Here is a 24,887-nt window from a genome sequence, read left to right on the forward strand (position 1 = left end):
GTCGTAAGAAACAGAGAAGATTTTGCTAATGAATATTCACATACGGTTATTTCGAAACGACAATCTAGTTTGTTGTGAAGCCAATAAAATGAAAATGGTGAATACAAGAATAAAATTTCGTGATAGATAATAACACCATTTTAAAATCTATGTATACTGTTAGGCAAGGTCAGAGATTAATTTTATGAAAGACCTAAGAAAATCCTAAAATCTAGTCTGCCTGATTGGTATGGTCCCATTTCTCCCAATTCTGTCTTTCCCAAAATACATTTTTATCCCAAACTTTCCGATTCCCAGTTCTCCCAATCTTACATTTCCCAATCGGAATTTTTATCCCAAACTATTCAATTCTCATTTCTCCCAATCTAATGGTTTCGTCTACTATTTTATGCTGCAAAGGGTTGCTTTCAAAACGACTTTGATTATTTTTAATGCGAATAGGTTAGGTTAGGTTAGGTTTGGTTTGGTTTGGTTAGGTTTGGTTAGGTTTGGTTAGGTTTGGTTTGGTTTGGTTAGGTTAGGTTAGGTTAGGTTAGGTTAGGTTAGGTTTGGTTAGGTTTGGTTAGGTTTGGTTAGGTTTGGTTAGGTTTGGTTAGGTTTGGTTAGGTTAGGTTAGGTTAGGTTAGGTTAGGTTAGGTTAGGTTTGATTAGGTTTGGTTAGGTTAGGTTACGTTAAATAATTTTCCTACCAATTAATGTGAAGTGTTATTCTAAATGTATTATATTTTTCTGCTGGATCCACGAGAAAGTTCGTAATTTATTAATCATTTAACTATGGCACGCCTTTTCCAAAATATTAATGTTAAATTTCATTGACTTCTCAAATAATATGTCTTTTCCAAAACATTACTGTTATGTTAGGTTAGGTTTGGGTTGGTTAGGTTAGTAATAGTTTATAAATCATTTAACAATGTTACGCCTTTTCCAAAATATTGACGTTTAGCTTCGTTGACCTCTCAATTAATATGCCTTTTACAAAACATTACTGTTATGATATGTTAGGTTTGGTTTAGTTAGGTTAGTAATATTTTGTAAATCATTTAACAAAGTTACGCCTTTTCCAAAATATTGACATTTAGCTTCGTTGACTTCTCAAATAATATGCCTTTTCCATAACATTACTGTTATGTTATGTTAGGTTAAGTTTGGTTTGGTTAGGAGGACGTCTCTTCGTCTTTGGAGCGGTTATACACATCAAGTAAGTGTATCCCTTATGAAATGAAAAAATAAATAAATAAAACCATCAAATTCTACTCTACTTGAGTCTTTTTGAGTATGCAATATTGGGTTAATTGGAATAGGAGAACTGGGAATTGGGTTGAATGATGTTTGGGTAAATGGGAATTGGGTGTTTTAAATTGGGTGAAATGGGGGGGTAACCTGTTCGACCACCAACCAGAAAATACAAGATTCAGGAGGAAAAAATAAAACTAAAATGGGAACTGGATGCGGGGAGAAAAACTCCATTTGAATATGTATAAATCATAAAATTGAAATTCAAACTAAACTGAATATGTAAAACATATCATTGTTAATTAAACAAAAAAATTCTCTTTGAACTTATTAACATATGTTTTATACTGAATTGGGAGAAAAGAAATTGGGGGAAAAGACATAGTGTTGGGTCAAATGGGATTGGGAGATATGGGAATTGGGAGAAACACTTTGGGTTAAATGGGAGTAAATCGCCTGATTATCTTCAAAATCTAAAATTACTACTTTGGAAAAGTTAAAAAATTTTTTAAGAGGTTTCAATGTAACTTGGGTCCATAGGTCCGCGACAAGGATACGATTATTCAGGTTTCAGTATGTGAATAATCAGGGAAGGAAATGAGGTTTACTTGGGAGGTGACGGAAGGAGTGTGGGCCCTGTGGGGGTCAAGTCACCTCCGGCGGACACGGGACAGTCGGCACCTATAGGGTAGGATCGCCGACATGTGTCGTATTCCCTCAAACTTTGCCGCCCAGAAGTTTGGCTTACAGGAGTGTGCCACACTCCCGGCGAAAAAAGTTAAAAATTACAATGAATCTGTGAGATTGACTAACTTAAGCAGCCGACGCAATCGCGAGATCAGAGAATGTATTTCTACGCTCTACGCGGCCCTATTTTTTTACCTTGTTTACGGCCGTATAAGTGCGCGGGGACATTCGCGGTACGAAGTCTTGGAAAAAATTCGCCTTTTTACACTGTCCTCCCTTAGGGAGGTTTCTTATAATTACTTTTGATTAAAGCCAGTATCAAGTCATATTCGTATGCAACATCAGTATTAATATTCGTATGCAACATCAGTATTAATATTCGTATGCAACATCAGTATTAATATTCGTATGCAAAGTCAGTATTAATATTCTTACGCAAAATCAGTAAGTGGGGTGGCGTAGCGGTTAGCGCTTTCGCCTCGCAGCAAGAGGATCCCGGGTTCGATCCCGGACTGTGGCACCGGGTGAAAATCTGGAAACAAATCCTTCTACGTAGAGTTTGCAAGTTCTCTCCCCGCTTGTTTAAAGGAGTTTTCCTCCGCGGTCTAACCCGGTTTCTCCTTTCCATAAAAACTTGCTGAGGTTAACGGTAATAGTTAGTATAGGGCGCTGTAGGTTAGCTGTGGCATAGGGGCTAGCCACCACCCCTCTATGCGTTGTAAAGGGACCCACCTGTAAATAAGCCACAGGCTTAGTGTGGAAATCCCTTCGTAGACAAAGTAAAATAAAAAAAAATATTCGTATGCAAAATCAATATTAAAGGGGTGAATGAAGTTGGGAGAAATATTTTGGTTATTAGGCTATCCTTACTCTCTAACGATTATAGGCCCTGCAGATGAAGAGGTCGTGGAAACACAAGCAAATAATTAACATTTCCACTACTACTTAAGCGCTTCGTAGAACGTCCTTTGAAAATGTCTTTTCTTTGCATTTTCAGATCTTGGTTTTGTTATTGGCCGCAATCATCGTTTTAAAATTTGGAAAATCAGTTTACTATGGGTATTTTGAGGTCGTGAATGATTTAGCTGTCATCCTGCAATTCGGAACTTTGTAAAAAATTTCATAAAACAACTTTCCAAGAGTATTTGGTGAAATAAATTGAATTTTCATGTTACAGATCCTGGCGCTATTTCTCATTATTTATGGTAGAGGGGGTGGTCCGGTGTTGTCTGGAATCCTGACAATTTTTTGGCTTCTCTTAACTCTGACGGAAACGATTAAACTGAGATCGACAACCATGAAGTTCTTTTTGCAAGTAAGTAAAGGTTTCTCTTTTTAATTGAAAATACTGCCAAAGCGACGTAAAAATATGAGAATATTTTCAGAACGACAAAGATGATTATTTCGGCCTGATTATTGAATTGGTGAAATACCCTTTAATAGTAGTAACCCTTGTACTACACTCGTTGACTGACACATTTCCTCACTATGAAAAACATACGTATGCGATGGAAGGCAAATCGGTAAAACTCATCATTGGTTTATCTTACATAAGTTGACATAATAATAGTTGATTTAGCCGCTCGGTTTTAAACCTTAAAGAATTCAAAAGAAGATGATGCATCGTTTTGTTCACGCTTGTTGTATTCATGGCTTACTAGGTATGTCAATTATTCTATTACACATGGCAGAAGTCCATTAAATAAACCTAGAAATTAAACAATTGCAATAGCTGGTAAAGCGTACGTTTCTGCAGTGAGCACAAAAGTAATCCATCTTTTACATAGGTCAAATTTGGTTTTATGTTTGGGGAATGGGATGAATTTAATATCGGGGCTAAAGTTTTTCGTATTATTGGTACAGTTTTTGTAACAACATTTCTTATAGGAAACCATTATTAGGCCTATAAATTGTTAAGAATTGCAAATTAACCGTAGACAAAGTTACAGTAACCACGCTGAATGCTGATCTCTAGTCTAGTGTGTAGTGTGAGCCTCTAACCGTATTTTCGGGTTTACCCTCTTTGAATTTCCTTCACAAAGGATCACGTGACGTATTACTTTTCGACCGTTCGCCGAGGTAGGTGCGCGTGAGAGCCATGGTGCCCGGCCACTATAGTTTGCCTTCCCCCTTCCATCTTTGACTCTCCTTTCGATTTGTGATCCCTGATTTAACTCCATAGATGAGCGTTTAGTTTTTTCCCACTTTCCTAACCCTGTTAGAAATCTCGAGCTCCGCTCTTTCAAGTCTTTCTTATCACTTGAGCGGGGCGTGACTTTTCAGTCCATGAACGCTGGATCTCTAAAGGGACCGGAAAACGGGGTAGATTCCCCTCTATAGCACGCTTGCTTTATCTAAAAAAAAGGTACGGCCACGCTCGTTAAATTTTTTTTCAATAGGTTTATGAAGAATCACAAAAGACCGAATGGCCTTGACTGTTCCCAAATTCACAGCCCCATCCCTTCCCCTGATGCGATGCTAGAGAGGGCTCGGTTTGTACAGTGGAAGGGGGTGTTTCCCGGTCACTTTAGAGACCCAGCGTTCATTTTCAGCCAATGGCTGTTTCACTCCCAATGGGGCACATTTTGGCGTACGAGTCGCACCTAAACCGAAGGTCTGAGAAACGTTATCGTGAGGTGGCGAATGTGTCGCCCTTCTTCACTATTGCTACACAAGAGAGGGAAGTCCCAAATCCCGCTTTTTGTTACTTCCTAATAGTACAGCAGCCAACAAGCATATTTTATTTAAATCGTGCACTTTTTGATAAAAGCATGAAAATTGGTGAAAATATAGTACTATATATGTAGAAGCGATTTAAGATTGGAGGCAACGTGCATTAGCTGTGCAAAATTAATTATAAGTAATTAAACATGCCTCGAAAGTGTAGTGATACCTGTATGAGAAACCCCTATACTGGCCCTTTTACCCGCTATACGGAGGGGAGTCGACTATAATTCACGACTCTTTACGATCGCGGGGGACCGACACTAAAGCCAATTTTTAGGTAAAACTACCTTTCTGCGGCTTCCAAATTGAATAATGAACAGAAATGTTCATGGATTAAAAGCAAATTATAATTATACATCAACAAATTTTATTCAATCATAAAAATGGTTAGTACTTCATATAATATTCAGAATATAATATGTTGATTTATGAGATGTTTCTTGAATAATGAGAAATAAATCATATACATTTTACCAGAATTTGACGGTTATACAGTATCATGAATTTCTGATTTTACATGTTGACTAACATCGGCGTTAAGCCAAATTACTGCACGATAAAAATGAGCGTGCTTTCGGCATGCAAAAATGATAACGACCGTTCAATTTTGAACAAGCCTCTATTGACGAATTCAGATTTTACCAGAAACATTCCGTTTTGAACAGGAGTATTTTACGCGTTCAAAACTAAGCACGGGCATTCATTTCTGATCAACCTACCGTTATATCGACCAAACCTTAACGCTAGCACTAATTTTTGAACAGCTTACATATTACCATTCAAAAATTAATCTTTATCTCATTCAATTTTGAATAACTGCCTTGCGCTAATGAAACGTTTAGACATGGTCGTTTTAGCGTTCAAATAGGAATGTATTAGTATTCAAACTAGAGCGTTTTCGGCGTTTAAATAGGATCATTTTGACGTTCAAATGAGTTTGTTTTTGGAGTTCTAACAAGAGTGTTTTCGGCTTTAAAACAAGAGAATTATGGGCGTTCAAACGTGACTATATTTGGTGTTCAAATGAGAGCGTTTTTGCTTTTTAACGAGAGCGTTATGAGAGTTCACACGGGAGCTTTTTTTCAAATCAAATGATTGCTTTCTGGGCGTTCAAAGAAGTGTTTTTTGGCGAGTTTTTTGGTTGTAAATCCAGGTTTATTTAATCACAATTTTAATATTATAATTCAACAAGTTATTTTTATTATATTTTGATGTTCAAGAACATAATAATTTGCCATTTTTTTTTAACATTATTCAGTGGATTTTTTTGTCTCCGAAATTAGGCTCGGACTGTTGATTTTTCCAGGAACACAAGCACACAGACACAAATTACGAAATATTATTAGAAAATGGAGGTTACAGCTAAACTAAATTACTGGCTTAACAGGCTGATTAATTACAAAACTAAGTTTGATAGGCGATCGTCCTCTCTAAATAATCGTGAAAACTACTAGCAAAGTTTTTATACAGTAAACACCTGCCTTTTTCAAAATATTGCTTGTTTTATAGGTCAGATTAGGTTAGGCTTGGTTAGTGTGTAAGGCTTAGTTTAGGTTTTGTCTTTAAGACCTACGGTTCCAAAATTTAAGTATTGTGGAACGTTTCATTATTTTAATGCAAAAAAAAAACAGAGATAAGGTAACCATTCCACCGATTTGTACTCGTGTATACGATTTAATTCTCATTAAAATTAAACAAATTATATTCAGTATATGTGAAGTACTAACTATTTTTATGATTAAATAAAATTTGGTGATGTATAATTATAATTTGCTTTTAATTTATGAACATTTCTGTTCAATATTCAATTTGGAAGCCGCAGAAAGGTAGTTTTACCTAAAAATTGGCTTTAGTGTCGGTCCCCCGCGATCGTAAAGAGTCGTGAATTATAGTCGACTCCCCTCCGTATAGCGGGTAAAAGGGCCAGTATAGGGGTTTCTCATACAGGTATCACTACACTTTCGAGGCATGTTTAATTACTTATAATTAATTTTGCACAGCGAATTCACGTTGCCTCCAATCTTAAATCGCTTCTACTTATATAGTACTACCTTTTCACCAATTTTCATGCTTTTATCAAAAAATGCACGATTATATCCTGTGGCGGCCTAACTATAAGCTAATTTAATGGACTTCTGCACATGGCCATAACTGAAAAGTTGTGACATCCGTGCTAATTGTTCTCGGTGGTTTAATTTCAACAAGACTTTTTTTTAACAAAAAATCTAATTTTAGCACCCTCTGGAAAGGATGGAAGAAAAACCCTGAGCCATCGGATCTGCACGACTTGAATCACTCGGCGCAAGCGATGAATGTGTCACGCATTTTTGAAAAACACTGGCAACCCAAAGCTAAGACCAAAAGTGACGGCGTTGAAATTGAAATGAAAAATTTTTCGGAAAATCGAAACAGAACCAATATTCCAAGCAAGTCGATCACTTGGCCCTTGTTGAAGACAGTATGGTTTTGCTTGATTTCTGGAGTGATCTTTCAATTTCTGTCCGACTTAGTGTCTTTCGTTCCTCCCCTCTTGATAGGGTAAATACATCTACTTTCATGGTTTAATAAAAAACGTCATAAAGTCAGTAAGTGTAGAACCTTTTGTAGAGGTTGCACGGGCACATAAATTTCAAAATCTGGGTGCACAGTAGTGCACCCGCCAAGTTGACCATTCCGTCCACTCGCCAAAAGCACTCTGAACACTCTTTTCTCGTAGCAACTTAGGCACTTTTAAGCCCACTGCATCTTCGTTGTAAGTAAAGGTTGAAAACTGAAAAACCACACACCACAAGTACTTACTGGAACAATTTCTACCCCTCTAATTACACGTTTGTAGCTAATACAGTTCACAAAATATCTCAAGTCCAAATTGTTTTAGATTGGTCACTGACACACCGACCGATCTTCAAAATTCCGAGGTACTTCTAGCGGAGATAGAAAGATTTTGGGATTAGGTACAATCAAAAATAAATAGGGAAAAGTATCGGACTGCCATATTTTCCTGCCTTTGCCGTAGCTTGACATGCATTTCGAGACGCCCAAGCGCGCGAGAGGTGTTTAAAATTGTATCAGCCAATCAGATTTGTAGTTGATGATGTCATTCATTCCGAAAATAACGCTCGTACGCCACCAAACGGGAGAATTTGGCATAGGAGTATCTCAAGGAAGAGTCACAACCTCCGCGCTCTGTTCCATTTTCTTTAGTGTTATTTTCGCGTTTGAACGAGGTTAAAGTTTGTTTAAAAAGTTAGCACGCCGAAATTAAATTAAAAATGCCGCAGATGTTCTTGAAATCAAACATTTAATTAATAAAACTCATCGTTAAAATATCTTTTATAATTTCGTTTAAACTTAGGCCCTGGGTTGCCATTATAAGCTAAAACGTTTTAATATTAGCAAAATAAATTAATACAATCATATACATCATCAAATTAGATTTTGGCGATAAACTGCAGTGGCCACGGTTAGCCTCAGTCAAAACATAAGTGAATCATATTATTATAAGTACTGGACGTAGGTTAAGCTTTTGTAAACAGCGTTTTCTTCCAAGACATCCAAGCCCGTCATCTATAGCTCAGTTTTACAAGTATAGTTTTCCCATTAACCCGGGTCTTGAGTTAGGTTAACGTACGGAAGTTCCGGTTGATGATAATGGCTGTCAGACCGCTGTCAGTTTCGTGATTAGTGTGAAGCTTATTATCGCGTTATAATTTTGATTTAGAATGACTTATGTTAGGATCAATGTAACTAATTGCAATGGTTGCATGCCCACATTAAAGACACGATCTATGTGATATTAAAAGTACTTAACCGTAAGCAACTAAAAAAACGTTCTGTAAAACTGAAAAATATTGACCAGCATCTTTCTCAAACAGAAAACGTTAAAGCATTGAAAAAATTTGTTACACTTAAAAAAGGAAAACCAATTTCTATGACGACGCACATAACCTTTAATTAGTAATAAATCGGTCCAACTATCCCCGCTAAAAACCTTTAAATCGATCGGTGGAAGCTTAGCTCAGTGCTGTACTGTACTAGGGATACATTAGAAATATTCGAGCGTGATAATTTTAATTCATATTAATTTCCTTTTCAACACAAGCGTTTAAAAAATACCTATAGTCCGCCAATTATTTTTTAAAATCGGAAAAATAAAGTGGACTTCTACTATTATATTCACAACCCAACACTTTGTATGGAACAACTTGTTTCCTTCCGCGCTCTTCTCTCTCAAACCTTTCCTCATTGGCTACCAGCCTACCGCTTACTTCCGTTTGCTTCGCCCGCTTATTAAAAATTACTTTCGCGCCAAAATCATTCCTCTGGTTTAGTTCACAAATTCGCCGTTGCGTTTCGCATATACCCTTTTCTCTTCAGTGCTAGGAGACAATGCTGAAGCACGGCGATGTTATATCGTCCAGTACTTCTAGGGAGCTGTAATATGATCCACTTCTGGTCAAAAGCAGTAAATGTAAAGTAAAACCGCACTATTTCTTCACGCGCAATATCACAAATTATCTTAGGTACGTGGTGAATAGGCGAAGGGGATGAAAAAGATCTCGCGAGTATGCATTCACCCCTCCAAATGCATGTCACAGACGAAGGAGAGAGTCCGACACTTTCCCCTATTTATCTTTGGTACTAGGGACCGTCTATAAACTACGTCACACTCTTATAGTGGGAGGGGGTTTGTAAGTTTGTGACGGTCCGTGACGAGGGGGGGGGTGAGGGGTCCTACGATGCGTCACATTTAAAATTAATTTTATTACGAAGTCAGTAAGAGGTCGATTGACCCTTTTGCTATAGAAGAAAAAACACAACGTTTCAAAGTCCACCGTGAGAACGACCCCTACAATAATTTAACAAAATGTTTATTCCATCATCGCTTAAATAGTAGAAACTGTAAGCAATGATCACCTACTTGCTCGTACGTGTAGCCAATTCAAAAAGCGCATTTAAAATAAAGAGACATGTTCACTGCAGAACTTGCTACACGTACGCATAAGGACTACTAAATGTAGTGTCAGCTTATCTCTCAAATGTCATTGTTTATTCACCACTAGCATTAGCAAGGATGAATAGGATCCTCCATCCGATTTAAATGTATTCGATTACTTCGCACATTTTTAAAATATGAATCCCAAGCTCGATTAGTGACAATGTCGAAAACTATTAAGTGTGCCCTTTAACTAAGCTTTATGGAAATATTTTGGAAGGTTATCTAAAAGCACATCTAGACAATAATGTTCTAAAGCTCAATCAGAGGCAAACGATATTTGTAAAAGTTTAAAACGGAAATGAACTTTGACTTTCAAGTCGAGCAAAAAATTTCTGAGTGGAAAAGAAGAAAGAATCTCTTTTTAGATCTATCAAATTAAATTGGTAAATTAAAACAAATCATAGTAGATATATATAAATCTCCAGAAAACTTTGTGTAAAACTTCTCTGTAAATGCGATATCAGAACGTTTTACGGTGTAGCAGTTCTTAAGCCACTGTGTTACAAAACATTTCTGAGATCATATGTACAGCCAAGTTTTTTACAGATTTGTATAGTTTGATTCTATTTAACTTGGCTATCGCACAGCAAAAAAGAACTAATAATAATGATATCCATGAACGTATGTACGTACTTACCTGTGGTAGCCAAGTGACCAGGACCGTCGAGAGAGGGGGGGGGGCAATTCGGTTCATTTTCCCGGGGCCCGTACCTCTCGGGGCCGGGATAGGCCTCGACCTTTGTTAATTCTAGTGGATAATGGTTGTAATAGATCATTAGCCAATAAGTCCTACACCAATAGCTTTTTGACTTCAAAGTTGATATTTATGGTTTTAGGCAAAGTAGTCTAATAATTTAAAAACACAAGTAGTATAGACAGCGTCTCACAGTCGCTCATAAATGGGTTTCTTGTAACCTCATATTTTTTGAGTAAAAAGCCTTAAGAGTTTCACAGGGCTGATAGTCACTCATACGCTCAAATTTAGTTGAATAATTTATATAAAACAAGTTGGGAAAACCAAAATATTACCTCTCCGAGTCAAGAGGAGGACTACTTACAAACTTATTAACCCACACTCTAAGAAATGGAAGTGTTAAAAATGTGTAAACACCGTAAAAACACCCAAAAGAGAGATTTATTACCTTGAGTTTTTAGGGGCCAATTTAAAGTGTAAATTCGGTGTAAAATAACACTATTAAAACACCGTTCGAATTTAAACATGAAAAATTATAATACTGCGGGTTTCTTAAATAAGGTCTTTCATTTTCATTAATGTTTCAATATTAAAGTCAATACAAACAGAAAAAAATTATTGAAAAACGTAATTGTTAAACCTTTTTTAAAGATGATATTCATGAAAGAAAACAGTTTTATCCTTTAAATAAAATTAACAAAGAAATTGGTAATCTGGCGGTGTTGTACCTTCATAAATCTATGCTAAACGTGTTAGGCGACACTCTTACAGGTGTTAAGCGATACTCTTAAAAAACGAGACTAGGTTAGGTACTGGCCTCACAGTAGGGCCAGCTTGAGAAGCCAAAGTGGGGCATTTGCTTTTGTGACATGTTTTATCATTATTTTGAGAAAAATTAGAGTACTAAATGGATGGTTTTTATAAAATCTGTAGTGCAAATTAGATTAAACGCGTTTCTGGTGCTCGAAAAACTCTTAGTGAAAAGAGATGATTAATTTTAACAAGAACGTCTATTGTTATTTTTCCAATTAGAGTGATAAAGTTAATTCGAATGTTCTATTTTTAAGTTTTAATCCGTAAGGGTTCGATTTAAAATCTGTTTAAATATTCTAAATTATCACGACTGTTTAGGAAATCTGTTCGATATAATTAACCGCTAGTAAATTAAAGACACTCATGTTTTAGATAGTAAAAGTTTAATAATAGTTAAAATGATAAAAATTGGTACATGTTACTCGTTGGAGTTCTTGTAAGGTTCTGATTTTTCGTTTGTAAAAGGGAGGGGAGAAGTTAGAAGAGAGATTTTTGAACTGCTAATGCTAGGGGATTAGCCTCAGTATAGAGGTAGAAATTTTCTTGGTTGCCTGACTCATGGGTTTGTCCATCCATGGTTTATTTGTTAAAGAAGTATCTTTTCTTTAAATTCTCTTCTCGCTCGTTCGAGGGGTCGTTCATAAAATCGAAATTACAAAGGGTGCACGCATAAAATAAATATACTACTTCAATTTATAACATACTCCCGCCTAATGTGGGTTAATGAAAACAAAATTGAATTAATCTAACATTATACAAAAAAATCGAAGTATCTAATTCAAATCCAATTCTAAAGGGTGTAAAAGTTGTACAGGGCGTTTTAAATCAGTTTTTGGAGTCTTGACTAAGCAGGATCTGATAAGTCCATCTCGTCCCTGGTAGACTTCCTTTATTCGTCCCATAGTCCAAAGATGACGTGGTTGTCGGTTTTCGCTGACCAGGACGACATCTCCAGGTTTCAGTTCTGACGGTGGTTTTCCATCAACTGGTTTCTGGTGAGCAGAGCGAAGTTCTAGGAGATATTCGCTGCGCCATCGTTGCCAGAAACGGTTCAGCAGGGTTTCTCGAAACATCCACCGTTTGTTTAATTCGATTCGTTTACAGGACGCTTTCGCTCCCGCCATTGTATTAGGAGGTAATGAATTAATTCGATTTCCAATAAGGAAATTTGAAGGTGTCAATGGAGAAGGCTCTCCTGCGTCACTTGTAATGAAAGTGATTGGGCGTGAATTTATGGCAGCCTCAACTTCGATGATTACTGTCTCTAATTCTTCGTAGTTAAGTTGGGCTGTTCCTAACGATTTTTTGAGACAACTTTTGACTGTTCCCACTTGTCTCTCGAAAAAACCTCCTCGCCAAGGAGCTCGCTCGATGTTAAATTTCCAATTGATTTGGTGTGTACTGAAATAGTCCTTCAGTTCTTCAGTCCAAATCTTCTTCCATAAATTCTCTAATTCGGTGGAAGTTTTCTTAAATGTCTTCGCGTTATCTGAGAAGATGATGCTGCAAAGACCTCTTCTTGCTATAAATCTCTTCAGACTAAGGATGAATTTAGCGACGCTTAGATCTGTGACCAGTTCGAGGTGGATGGCGCGTGTTACGGCACAGGTGAACAGTGCAACGTATACTTTCTTGTTGTCTGAGTTGCCGGTTTCGCCTTTGACGATCAAGGGACCCATAAAATCTACACCAGTCACCTGGAAGCTCGCTGCTTCCACTATTCTTTCTCGTGGTAATGGAGCCATTATTTGATTGGCTGGCATTGTCTTGAGTTTTCGACAGATCAAACATTTTGATATTAAACATTTTACTAGTTGTCTTCCTTTTGAAATCCAATATTTCTCTCGTATTTTCGTTAAAGTAGAAGCGACACCGAGGTGAAATACCTATTCGTGACAATGATAAACTTGTAATTTGCTGAAATGGTGGGTTTCTGGTAGTATAATTGGATGCTGTTTAGAGTAACTAAATTCCGATTCTTGTAGTCTTCCACCGACTCGCAGTAAGTTATCTTGATCGAGAAATGGAGATAAATTTTTGATTTTGGAATCTTCTTCTAGTGGTGAGTTTGATTCTAGGGCTGCTATTTCCTCGCTATAAATAGAGTTTTGAGCGGTTCTGACCCAATATAGTTCCGCTTTCTTGATCTCTTCAGCTGTTAATGGTCCATGAACTTTAGTACTGTTGCATCGTCCGTTACTTATCCATCTCATGACCCATGCTGTTACTCGTACAGGATACATAAGAGAACTGTATTTAGTTAGATCCATTATCGGTTCCTTTTGGGTTCGTACGTGAAGAGTGTTCTGTAAAGCGCGGTGTGGTCTAAGCTCCTCTTCTACTTCGCTTAGCGCTTGTTTCCTAGTTGTTGGCTTAGAGTTTTTAGGCCAATCTCTTTCCGCTTTTTTGAGGAATGCCGGACTTGTCCACCATTTTTCGTTGTCAATCAGTTGTGACATTCTGATACCTCTTGTAAGAAGGTCGGCAGGGTTTTCTTTACCACGAATGAAGGACCATGCTTGGGGATCGCTTAATGTGTGTATTTCTCCAAGTCGATTTGCTATGAATGGTTTCCAGTCAGTGGCTGGGCCTTTAATCCAGTGGTAAGTTACCATTGAGTCTGGCCAGAAGTGGTAAGATGGCTCTTCATCCGCGAAGTACTGGGCAAGTTTCTTAGTAAGTCTGGCTCCTACCAGAGCTCCTAGTAGTTCCAAACGAGGGATGGTCAAGGACTTCATGGGTGTAACTCTGGTCTTGGATGCGACTAAACTGACGTCGATGGATTCTTCAAATTCGATTCTTACGTATACTACTGCTCCATATGCTTGTTCACTGGCGTCGCAAAAGCAGTGCAGCTGCGTGGAGACTGGACCTGTTTTTCGACTAGTGTTGTAGCATATCTCGGGATTGACAGCTGGCTAAGCTCCTTTAACTCCGAACACCATTCATTCCACTTCATTAGGATATCTGGTGTTACTTCTTCATCCCATTTTGTTCCTTTCAACCAGAGTTGTTGGTATAAACACTTCACTCTTATGGTGAAGGGGGACAAAAACCCAATCGGGTCGAATATACGTGAAGAAGCTTGTAGTATATAGCGTTTCGTGTTGGTTCTTGTCAATAAGAATTCCAGAAGGGAATCTACTTCAAACTTGAATTCGTCTGTATCCGGTAGCCAGGTAATTCCTAGGACTTTCAACGGTCCTGGAGCTATTTGGGAGCCCATGTTGACTTTATCAAGGATTTTGTCAGGGAATACTTCTGTCCAACGTTGGCGGAGATCTTCAGAATTAGTTTGCCATTTGCAGAGTGGCATTTTGGCTTCTCGTAAAACTCTTTCTGCATCTGTTGAAAGTGAAAACGCTTTATCGACGTCGTTTGCTCCTCCTAATAAGTCATCAACGTATAGTGATTCATTTAGTAGCTTGCACGCTTCAGGGTAATCTTTTTCGCAGGTCTTGAGATGAGCTTTAATCGTGGCGGCTAGTAGGAAGGGACTTGAAGTTACTCCAAATAAGACACGAGTCATTCGATAGACGATAATCTTGATTTCTTCTTTAGTATTCGAGTTTCCCTCGAACCATAAGAATCTTGTAACATCTCTGTCTTTTGGTGACAAGCTTATTTGTATTAAGGCTTTTTCGATGTCTGCCATGAAGGCTATTAAGTACTTCCTGAAGTTTACCAAAATTCCTAATATTTCAGGATTGAGGTTTTTACCAGCGTGGAGGCATTCGTTTAAAGATGGAGCGTTCTTCTCGTGGGCAGATCCATCAAAGACGACTCTGAGCTTGGTCGATACTCTTTTCAATCGTTCTAGACCTCTGTGGGGTAGGTAAAAGGTTTCTCCTGGTGTCCCAAAGTTGTTGTCTTCAACTTTCTCGATAATTTGGAGCTCGAGATAATTGTCTATGACAGCTTGATATCGTTCTAATAAGGATGGATTTTCCTCGAATTGTCTCATCAAGTTGAAAAGTCGTTTTTTCGCTCCCATGTAGTGATCTGGTAAGTAACTATGATTCTGTTTGCAAGGAAGTTGGACTTCATATCTACCGTCTTTGGTCTTCAGAGTGGATTCAAATAATTCCATCGCCTCTTGTTCCGCTGGACTTTCTTGTTTTGGGTCGTCAACAATACCCATCGATTCTAAATCTCAAAAGGTCTTCAGTGTCTTGGTGATCATGTCGGTTTCTGCTAATTCTTGAACCATGATCTTCATAACCTTTACCGTTGAGACGTTGACATTGAAGTTTGTGGCGGGTAACGGTCCGTTGATTGTCCATCCGAATATGGTATCTACGGCACAGAGCGTGTCTGTTAAACGTACCACTGGCCCTTTGACAATAGAAGTCACTAGCTAGTAGAATAGCTAGTTCATTCGAGACCTCGGGGTATTCTAGTGGGTTGTCAGCCATTCTTAGTCCCTTGGCTTGCATTTTCTGAATTATGTCTCCGTTGGGAACTTCCAATAATGAGCTACTTACGTTCGGAGTTTCCAAAGCTTCGCAAGTGATTTCTTCACTTCCGTCGGTGTTCTTTAACGTCAGTAAAACTACGTTTCTTTTCTCTATTTTTGGTTTCTGTCCTTCAAAACAGTCTATTTCCACGACGGTGGTCCCAATTATTGGTAGCTTGAGAGCTTTGGATAGTTTCTCGGAAACGAAAGTTCTTTGCGCGCCATTGTCCAATAGACAACGAGCTACTGATGTGTTTTCTTGAGCTATGACGTTGACGCATGCTGTTTGTAAATAAACATTTTTGTCAAGTTTAACGATAGTAGACATCATGGTTGTTGCGTTATTTCCGATACTCTTTTCCTACTTGTTTTTAGAGTTATCTTCACCCATTGGTTCTGGGTATTTGGTAGGACAAACGACTTGATCATGATGTTTACCGCAAGTTGGGCATCTTATACGGTTACGGTATTCGCAACCTTTGGCCAAGTGTCCTATTCTAACGCAAATGAAACATCTTCCAACCTTTTTCAATGCTTCTTTTCGTTCCACATAGGTGAGGTTCTTACATTCGTAGTATTTGTGGTCAGCTTGATCACAAAACAAACAATGTTTGACTTCGTTAGAATCAGCCTTGACGTTAGCGAGTAGATTTAAAGTAGTGGGATGGCTTCTTAGATTTCTATCTTGAGGAAAACGTGATATTTTTCCTTTAATTTGTTCGATGGTGGTCGAACTTTCCTTCAGTTTAGATTCAGCCATTTCGTGCATCTTTTCGCGGCTTTCCACCTCTCTTCTAAGGAACGTTAACAGTTCTTCTGCCGTTGTATCCGATTGGTCATCGACTGTTCTGGCGAACTGCAGTGTGATTTCTTCCGTCAGATTTTGTAGAAGTAGGTCTTAAAACACGATTTCGTAAGTTTCTGGATTAATTCCTAGTGAATTGAGACTCCTGATCTGAATTTCGCAATTATCGTATAATTTTCTCAGTGCAACGATGTCGTTGGATTTCTTAATTAGTGGAATTCTTAGCAGTTGTCTCAGATGAGCCTTTTTGATATCTTTAGTTTTCCCGAAACGTTGTTTCAATAATTCGATGGCGTTATTGTAATTTCTCTCAGAAGCGGGTAATCCTTTTATGACGCTCATCGCGGGTCCAGTTAAGTATTGCTTCAAATATGTGAACTTAACTGAACTGTCTAATACTTCGATATCGTGTACTGATATTGAGAATTGGGTCCAAAAATCTTGTCAGGTGCTTGGATCTCCATTAAACTTTTCTATAGTAATTAGCGGTAGTTTAACATGCATGTTTTTGTTCGTGTTAACTGAGATAGTCGAGGAACCTGAAGACGTATTTTTCTTTAATTCTAATATCTGTTGTATTCTAAGTTCTAGATCCTTAATTGTTTCTATAAATTTCTCGTCCCATTCTTCTGTTGAATCAATTTCCGATTGATACTGATCGTCGTTAGATATGTGACTTTCGATTTCTACATTAGGAGATTCTATCTTCGTCTTCTTATCAACTAATTTCGGTAGCAACGTTTGTAATTCTTTTAAATCGCAATTTCTATCATCTTTCGTTAATTCTACGCTTATCTTGTCCATAAGTACTATTGTTAACTCCCTAAGTCTTTTCCTTTTGTTAAGGCTTCTTTCTAAAGAGTTCATGTTTCTTTAATTTTCTTCTTTCGTTGATGAATTTCAGAATTTGATCTTCGTTACGCGTCGAACTAATTCTAGCGGAGAGTTTCCAGTAATAAGGGTTTGTGACTCACCAAAGATGTTCTAGTCGTCTTCAAATTAATCGAGATTAATTCTGATCGAGTTTAACTGTTTCTAGCGGTCCCGGACTTTCGGCACCATGTTATTTTTCCAATTAGAGTGATAAAGTTAATTCGAATGTTCTATTTTTAAGTTTTAATCCGTAAGGGTTCGATTTAAATTCTGTTTAAATATTCTAAATTATCATGACTGTTTAGGAAATCTGTTCGCTATAATTAACCGCTAGTAAATTAAAGACACTCATGTTTTAGATAGTAAAAGTTTAATAAGAGTTAAAATGATAAAAATTGGTACATGTTACTCGTTGGAGTTCTTGTAAGGTTCTGATTTTTCGTTTGTAAAAGGGAGGGGAGAAGCGAGAAGAGAGATTTTTGAACTGCTAATGCTAGGGGATTAGCCTCAGTATAGAGGTAGAAATTTTCTTGGTTGCCTGACTGATGGGTTTGTCCATCCATGGTATATTTGTTAAAGAAGTATCTTTTCTTTAAATTCTCTTCTCGCTCGTTCGAGGGGTCGTTCATAAAATCGAAATTACAAAGGGTGCATGCATAAAATAAATATACTACTTCAATTTATAACATCTATATCTGCTGCTTGAATATTCTAGCCTCCAAAACTAGTTTAATACCCTATGCATTTGTACAAATTAAAAACTTTCTGCCTTTTTCAGAAGTTTATAAACCCGTAAAAATGACTTTATATGCAACAACCCTCGCTTAAAGAGGTATAGTTCTGCATGTGAGAACTTTCCTCCCAATAGGTGATGAAGTTCTCTCAAGATGGAACCCTGCTATGATTGGGAAGCCCTCAGATGAGCGGTTCCCATATGAGCGGATTCCATAATAGCGGTCCTCATATCAGCAGTTCCCTAAATAGCGGTTTCCCGAAATGTCAGTTTACCCGTTACAACAGTTACCGATACAGCGGTTCTCGTAAACGCGGCGTACCATTACAGCGGTTCTCGTAAACGCGGCGTACCATTACAGCAGTTCTCTAAAGAGCAGAAAAACAGGAATGCGAAAAACGACTGCTCTTTTTATGGTGTACGCTGTGTTATATGAACTTAAATAGAACTAGGTCAGATATGGTTAGCTTCGAGTTGATTATTTGAACCCCCAATAGTGTTAGGTTAGGTTTGGTTTGGTTAGGTTAGGTTAGGTTAGGTTAGGTTTGGTTAGGTTGGGTTTGGTTAGGTTAGGTTGGGTTTGGTTGGGTTAGGTTAGGTTAGGTTAGGTTAGGTTGGGTTCGGTTGGATTTTTTAGGTTTTGTTTTGATTGGTTAGACTTAGGTTGGTAATATTTTGGAAAAGGTGTAACAATTTTACGCCTTTTCCAAAATATTGTTGTTTGTTATATTTCACTTCCCAAATAATAATATGCCTTTTCCAAAAAAATTACTCTTTACAATTATCTACTTCCGAAATAAAATAAGCTTTCTTGAAATATTTTCTATTCTGGTATTAGAATTGTAAACTGATACAGCCTGAAGAATAGTGTAATATTTAAGTGTACTTTAAAAACACGATCCGTTAGTAGGTCACATTACTGACTAAATGATCACAGAAAAAGGTAGTTTTCGAAAACAACGAATATAACTGTATTGTTAAGAAATACTCGAAACTGAAGACAAACACTGCTATTTCCCAAAATAGGAGCCGCTATTTCTAAAACAGCGGCCGCTATTTCTAAAACAGCAGCCGCTATTTCTAAAACAGCAGTTTTGAAGAACGCCGCTGTCTTTTTGGAATCGCGGCTGCTATTTCGAGAACTGCTCTACCGGGAACTGCTCATACGAGGTACACCCGCTATGATTATAGCATTAATTGCTAATAATACTGCGGAATGGCGGATAATCAAAATTTAATTAAACAGGCAAACCATACTCGATATTTGAGTTATGCCTCATGAGTGGTCAAAATGTAGCTACTATAGTGTTGTTTACGTCATCGGTTTTGCTCTTAAGTCTAGGAAAAGTACTAGAATTTCTACTATTATGCTACCAAAAAATCTCCCACTCTTAAAGGTGTTAAGCGACACTCTTAAAGATGTGAAGCGACACTCTGAAAGGTGCTATGCCACACCCTTAAAGGAGTTGCGCAACACTAATATGAGAGTAAAAATTCACTTTCAGTGCGATATAAGAGTTAAAAAGGTGTTAAACTGCACCTCTGTTGCACAATTTTATACTTATCTTTGCCACGAATTGCTCAAATAAGTGTTATTAAATCCTTTCAGGGGGTGTAAATGAACACCCGTAACAGTGTCAAATTTGGACACTTATAAACTACTTTTAAAGGTGTTAAAGCACACCCCATTTTCTTAGAGTGCAGATATGGAATTATTTCTTTTTTTTTATGAACAAAGTTAAAATTTATGAAATATTAAAGCAGTATACAAAGCATAGCAAATATACTGTATATCAGACGACATTTTACATCCAATAAGGATATACTTGTACACATTGAAATCATCCAATGGGGGAAAAACGGGAAATGGAGAGATAAAACTTTGGAGGTATATTACCTTTACGTGTTTGTAAAGGCCCAATTTTCTACTCCTCAACTGTATACCCTCTATGTTCAAAGCCATATTCACAACAGGGTTGCCATGTAAACACTATCCTCTCGTTTCACCTCAACGATTTTCTTAGTTTGTCAACATGACTGTTAATGTTACATAACACCAAAGCTAATTTGTGGCTACACACACTGAAGGTAATATCACCATGGCATGTGCGACGAATGGTTCCATATAATATGCATAGAGTTAAAAGAAGCTGTCGCTGGATCGTTCTGGATGTGTACTGCATGTGTTCAAGCCATGCTAAATCTAAGGCAATTCGAGAAAGAATTCAAGGTAACTAAAACGTTAATAGAAGAATAACTAGTCAATTTCTCTGATCAAATATCGGCGCTCGAGTCTTCTATCGAAGCCCAGAACTCGCAAATCAAAGAAATGCTTCAGGACTATCAACTAATTAAATTCCATACATTGGAACCAATACATAAGCAAGTCAAAGCTCTTGATGCTGACTTCAAAACATTCCGGGAATCCACAAAAGTGCAAGTCAAAACACTGGAAGAGAAATACACAACAGTAGGCCCCTCGACACGAATCAACGACCCAACAATTCCTCTGACCATTAGTGGTGAAACAAGATTGTTGAACAACCGGCCAACGTTTGCAAAACAACTATACACCGACTTGTTCAATAACCGTAACCATTTATCTAACAAAGAAAACATGGACATTAATAAAAAACAGCAGCCTAAAGTTCCAAAGAGTACACATCAGGCCAAAGCACCATCACGTTCAACCAAACCACTCGGACAAATGTCTGCTGAAAGGATAGAAAATTCCCGTTTTAAATCAGTACTGACACATAATGACTACTTCATCGGCAACTGCTCGCGGAATGCAACCTTAGAACAAATGAAAACCTACATTGCTAATAGTAACATAGAGGTAACGAATATTAAATTAACCAGACGTTCCGAAGATGAATCATCCAAATACAACTGCTTTGTACTGCAATCATCAATTCCCATTACAAATATTCTAACGCCAGATGTATGGCCTACAGGAATATCTTGTCATAAATTAATTAGTGGCCAATCACAAGGTCCAGTACGTATATGGGGCAAAAATGAAGATCCAAAGGGAACAGTGCTATCTAACTCCCCTAAGCTCAAATACTTGCTATCAAACTGCACGACAAGCTCGAACGCTGAAGATGTTGACATGCACCTAAAGGATTTGAATGTTTTGAATGCTACAGTTAAGGAACTTGAATCCTCTTCAAAATGGAAAAAATCATTCATCATTGAAAGCACGCAAAAATACGACAAATACATATTAAATCTTGACAATTGGCCAAGCCCTTTTGTCATTCGTCGATATAGGGAAACCGCTAAACCCACAAATAATGAAGACTTAGATGATCCAACGACTGTCTGACTGTCACACAATAATTCCATACAAAAGAAGAACTCTAATAAAGGATTGAAAATAGCCCATGTAAATATTAGAAGCCTCCTGCCACACATTGATGATATGCGCATAGCAGTTTCCAAACATAACCTGGACATACTAGCAATAACGGAAACATGGCTGAAACCTTTAACACCAGATGTCATGATAAAAATAAATGGCTTTGAATTATGTCGATGTGACCGCACCAACAGACGCGGAGGTGGTGTTTGTTTATACTATCGTCAAGACCAATTTATAACACAACAGCTGCTGACTCCTGAAGACATATCCCTCGAACATTTAATCTGCACTTTGTTTGAAACCAACTCGAAACCGGTTCACATCTGCGTATGCTACAATCCACCAGATCCTAATCAAAACAGTACTACATTATCTAAAGAGATTAAACACCTTGCATCACATCTGCAGTCTGATTTAAGTCACGAAGTAATCATCCTTGGTAATTTCAACTGCGACCTTCTCCAACTCCCTTTATCTGCAAAAACGAAAGCATTAAATAAAGGCCTCTCATCATTTAAACAACTGATCGTGAATCCGACTCGGATAACTCTGACAACAACTGATTTAAGTCACGAAGTAATCATCCTTGGTGATTTAAACTGCGACCTTCTCCAACTCCCTTTATCTGCAAAAACGAAAGCATTAAATAAAGGCCTCTCATCATTTAAACAACTGATCGTGAATCCGACTCGGATAACTCTGACAACAACTGATTTAAGTCACGAAGTAATCATCCTTGGTGATTTAAACTGCGACCTTCTCCAACTCCCTTTATCTGCAAAAACGAAAGCATTAAATAAAGGCCTCTCATCATTTAAACAACTGATCGTGAATCCGACTCGGATAACTCTGACAACAACTTCGTTAATAGATCATATTTATACAACACACCCGCAACGAATCATATCAAGTGGCGTGACCCTATGTGGGGCATCAGACCACGATTTTATTTACTGCACCAGGAAAAAGCGATGTCCCAGGGTTCGAAAAGTTATTACGAAAGTACGAGATTACAAGAACATGAATACCGACCTATTTATTGGCTCACTCACGCAAGCCCTTGAAAGCATCAAAGTTGAAAATGTAGATCAAGGGATCGACCATCTTCACCGTGCCATAATGAAAAATTTGAATCAATTCGCCCCATACATTCAAAAACGAAAAGCTGTTAATTCATCCCCATGGCTTGGGAACGAGATAAAATATTGGATGCATATGCGAGATACAACAAAAAGAAAGAGTCACAATAGACCGGGACTCTAGGACAATTATCGACACCTTCGCAACAAAGTCAACGTCATGGTGAAAAATGCCAAAAGCCAGTATTTTCGGAAAAACCTTAATAAAACCAACCCTAGCAAAGTCTGGAAATTATTAAAACCGTACCTAAAACAAGAGACTAAAATAATTAAGTCACTACGAGTAAATGGGAACCTACTATCAAGTTCTCTGGAAATAGCCACCCACTTTAATGACCACTTTATAAACAACCAGGCTGCCTCTCTGGCAAACACACCCATACTCCCGTACACACCTAGTACCAACGTTGACTCTAAATTCAACCTAAAAGACGTTAATACTCAAACAGTATTTGGCTTGCTCAAATCGCTTGCTGATAGTCGAGCCGCTGGCACAGATGGACTCCAGATCTCCCTTATAAAGGCCCTTGCAATCGTAATTGCCCCAGTGCTCACACAGATAATTAACATGTCATTCAAATCAGGTGTTTTCCTTCCGTTTGGAAGGAAGCAAAAGTAGTGCCTTTATATAAAGCCGGTGACCATACCGATCCAGGAAATTATAGAGGCATATCGCTCTTACAATCCTTATCCAAAATCCTTGAGCGGTGTGTTCACACCCAACTTATAGAATATTGTCAGGAAAACCAATTATTCTACCGGATGCAGGCGGGTTTCCTTCCTGGCCATTCAACAATGACATGCATTTTAAATCTCCACGAACGCATTATCAACAACCTGCAAGAAGGTAAATACGTAGCAGTCACTTTCCTTGACCTATCAAAAGCGTTCGATAGTGTCAGACATGATATACTGCTGGAAATCCTACGATCCAAGGGCTTCAGTGACAACTCCCTAAAATGGATACAATCATACTTAACTAACCGTAAACAGTTAGTAACGGTCAATGGTTCTAGCTCAATATTCCTTCCAATCCGAGCGGGTGTACCGCAAGGCAGCGTACTGGGAGCTATCTTATTTAATTTATATACTAGTGACAACAATACATCCTTAACCACATCTGACTGTATAGAATATGCTGATGACACAGCCGTCTTAAATTCGAACAAAGATTTAGACACACTGTTATCTGACCTAGAGCGTGAAATTATATCACTTCGGGAAACCTTGCGTATAAAAGGCCTAATGCTAAATGAGAAAAAATCTGTCTTCATGATTTTTAGCCCAACTAAGACAAAAAGAATCCAAGCAGAATGTAAAACTCGATTATTGACACTGAATATAACGCGCGTTTCCTCCTGTAAATATCTTGGCCTCCATTTCGACGAACTCTTAAACTGGACTACTCATATAGACTATACATATAGTAAGATCCGGCAAAAGAACTGGCTCCTTAAATCATTTCTATCCACCATTGATCAGAAAACATCTCACTTATTATAAAATGCGCTTATACAGCCTCTATTCGATTATGCCAACATCTTTTACAACAATACATAAAACGCCAAAACTAAAAAGCTTCAGACGCTGCAAAATAATTGCGCAAGGTCAATTTTGAAAAACCAGCCAGATCATCAGCAATTAATGCAAGACAAGATCTAGGTTGGATGAATTTAAAGCAACGCCACAGTTATCACATACTTATACTAATGTATAAAATTCGTGCCAATAAAATGCCCACCTATATCCAAGACTTATTTGCAACAACGATAACACAAAACCACCACCATAACACAAGATTTCATAATCTAAACCCACCCTCTCAGAGCGCAACCAATCACTTCAGTAATAGAAGTATAAAAACTCTTGGTGTAAAACTATGGAACTCACTGACTATCGATATTAAGAATCAAAACTCTTTTACTACTTTTAAAATGGATGTAAAGAAATATATTTTAAAACAACTGTAATTTATTTGAAAGGACCCCTATGTAAACCAGACCTCGGTCTGATAGGTATATCCTAATAAAGCTTTATTTATTTATTTAAATGCGCACCATAAAAAGCATGAAAACACGATGCTATAATCCGATTACGATCAGACCTTTCACTGGTCTGGGCTGAATGACAGCGGAATTTGGAAAACGTTTACCGGTGAGATCTGTCGTCATAGCTTTTCTCCGGTCATCGGTGTTTTAAAAATGACGCTAGCGCAATAAAGCATGCAAGGTACCAAGGCTTAACAGAAATTGTATGTTGATGTTAGAGTATTCTTGATAGCTCCCTTGTACTTATTGATCGAAATAATTGTCAGGTTTAAGGATTGAAAAATAATAAGAGTTTAATACGCTGAATGATTTA

General features: G+C 37.7%; 3 protein-coding genes across 3 annotated transcripts; 1 reads left to right on the forward strand and 2 right to left on the reverse strand.

The window, feature by feature from the left end:
* Positions 1-3,217: 3,217 nt before the first annotated feature.
* Positions 3,218-7,189, forward strand: LOC149720127 (putative ATP-binding cassette sub-family C member 13). The gene is made up of 4 exons (XM_089864247.1): positions 3,218-3,235; positions 3,306-3,443; positions 3,523-3,581; positions 6,883-7,189. Exons 1-4 carry the CDS (start codon positions 3,218-3,220, stop codon positions 7,187-7,189), a joined length of 522 nt encoding a protein of 173 aa, XP_089720373.1.
* Positions 7,190-11,926: 4,737 nt separating this feature from the next.
* LOC149720128 (uncharacterized) lies at positions 11,927-12,916 on the reverse strand. The gene has a single exon (XM_089864256.1). It carries the CDS (start codon positions 12,914-12,916, stop codon positions 11,927-11,929), a length of 990 nt encoding a protein of 329 aa, XP_089720382.1.
* Positions 12,917-13,039: 123 nt separating this feature from the next.
* LOC149720129 (uncharacterized) lies at positions 13,040-17,281 on the reverse strand. The gene is made up of 6 exons (XM_089864265.1): positions 16,954-17,281; positions 16,558-16,827; positions 15,997-16,506; positions 15,382-15,891; positions 14,131-15,299; positions 13,040-14,071 (listed from the first exon to the last, which is right to left on the reverse strand). The coding sequence occupies exons 1-6, from the start codon at positions 17,279-17,281 to the stop codon at positions 13,040-13,042; spliced, it is 3,819 nt and encodes a 1,272-aa protein (XP_089720391.1).
* Positions 17,282-24,887: the final 7,606 nt, after the last annotated feature.

The sequence above is a fragment of the Phalangium opilio genome, unplaced genomic scaffold, assembly GCF_054372755.1.
Source record: "Phalangium opilio isolate 3A_F unplaced genomic scaffold, DU_Popi_V2 ptg000002l_1, whole genome shotgun sequence".
In the NCBI taxonomy this organism is placed as follows: Eukaryota; Metazoa; Arthropoda; class Arachnida; order Opiliones; family Phalangiidae; genus Phalangium; species Phalangium opilio.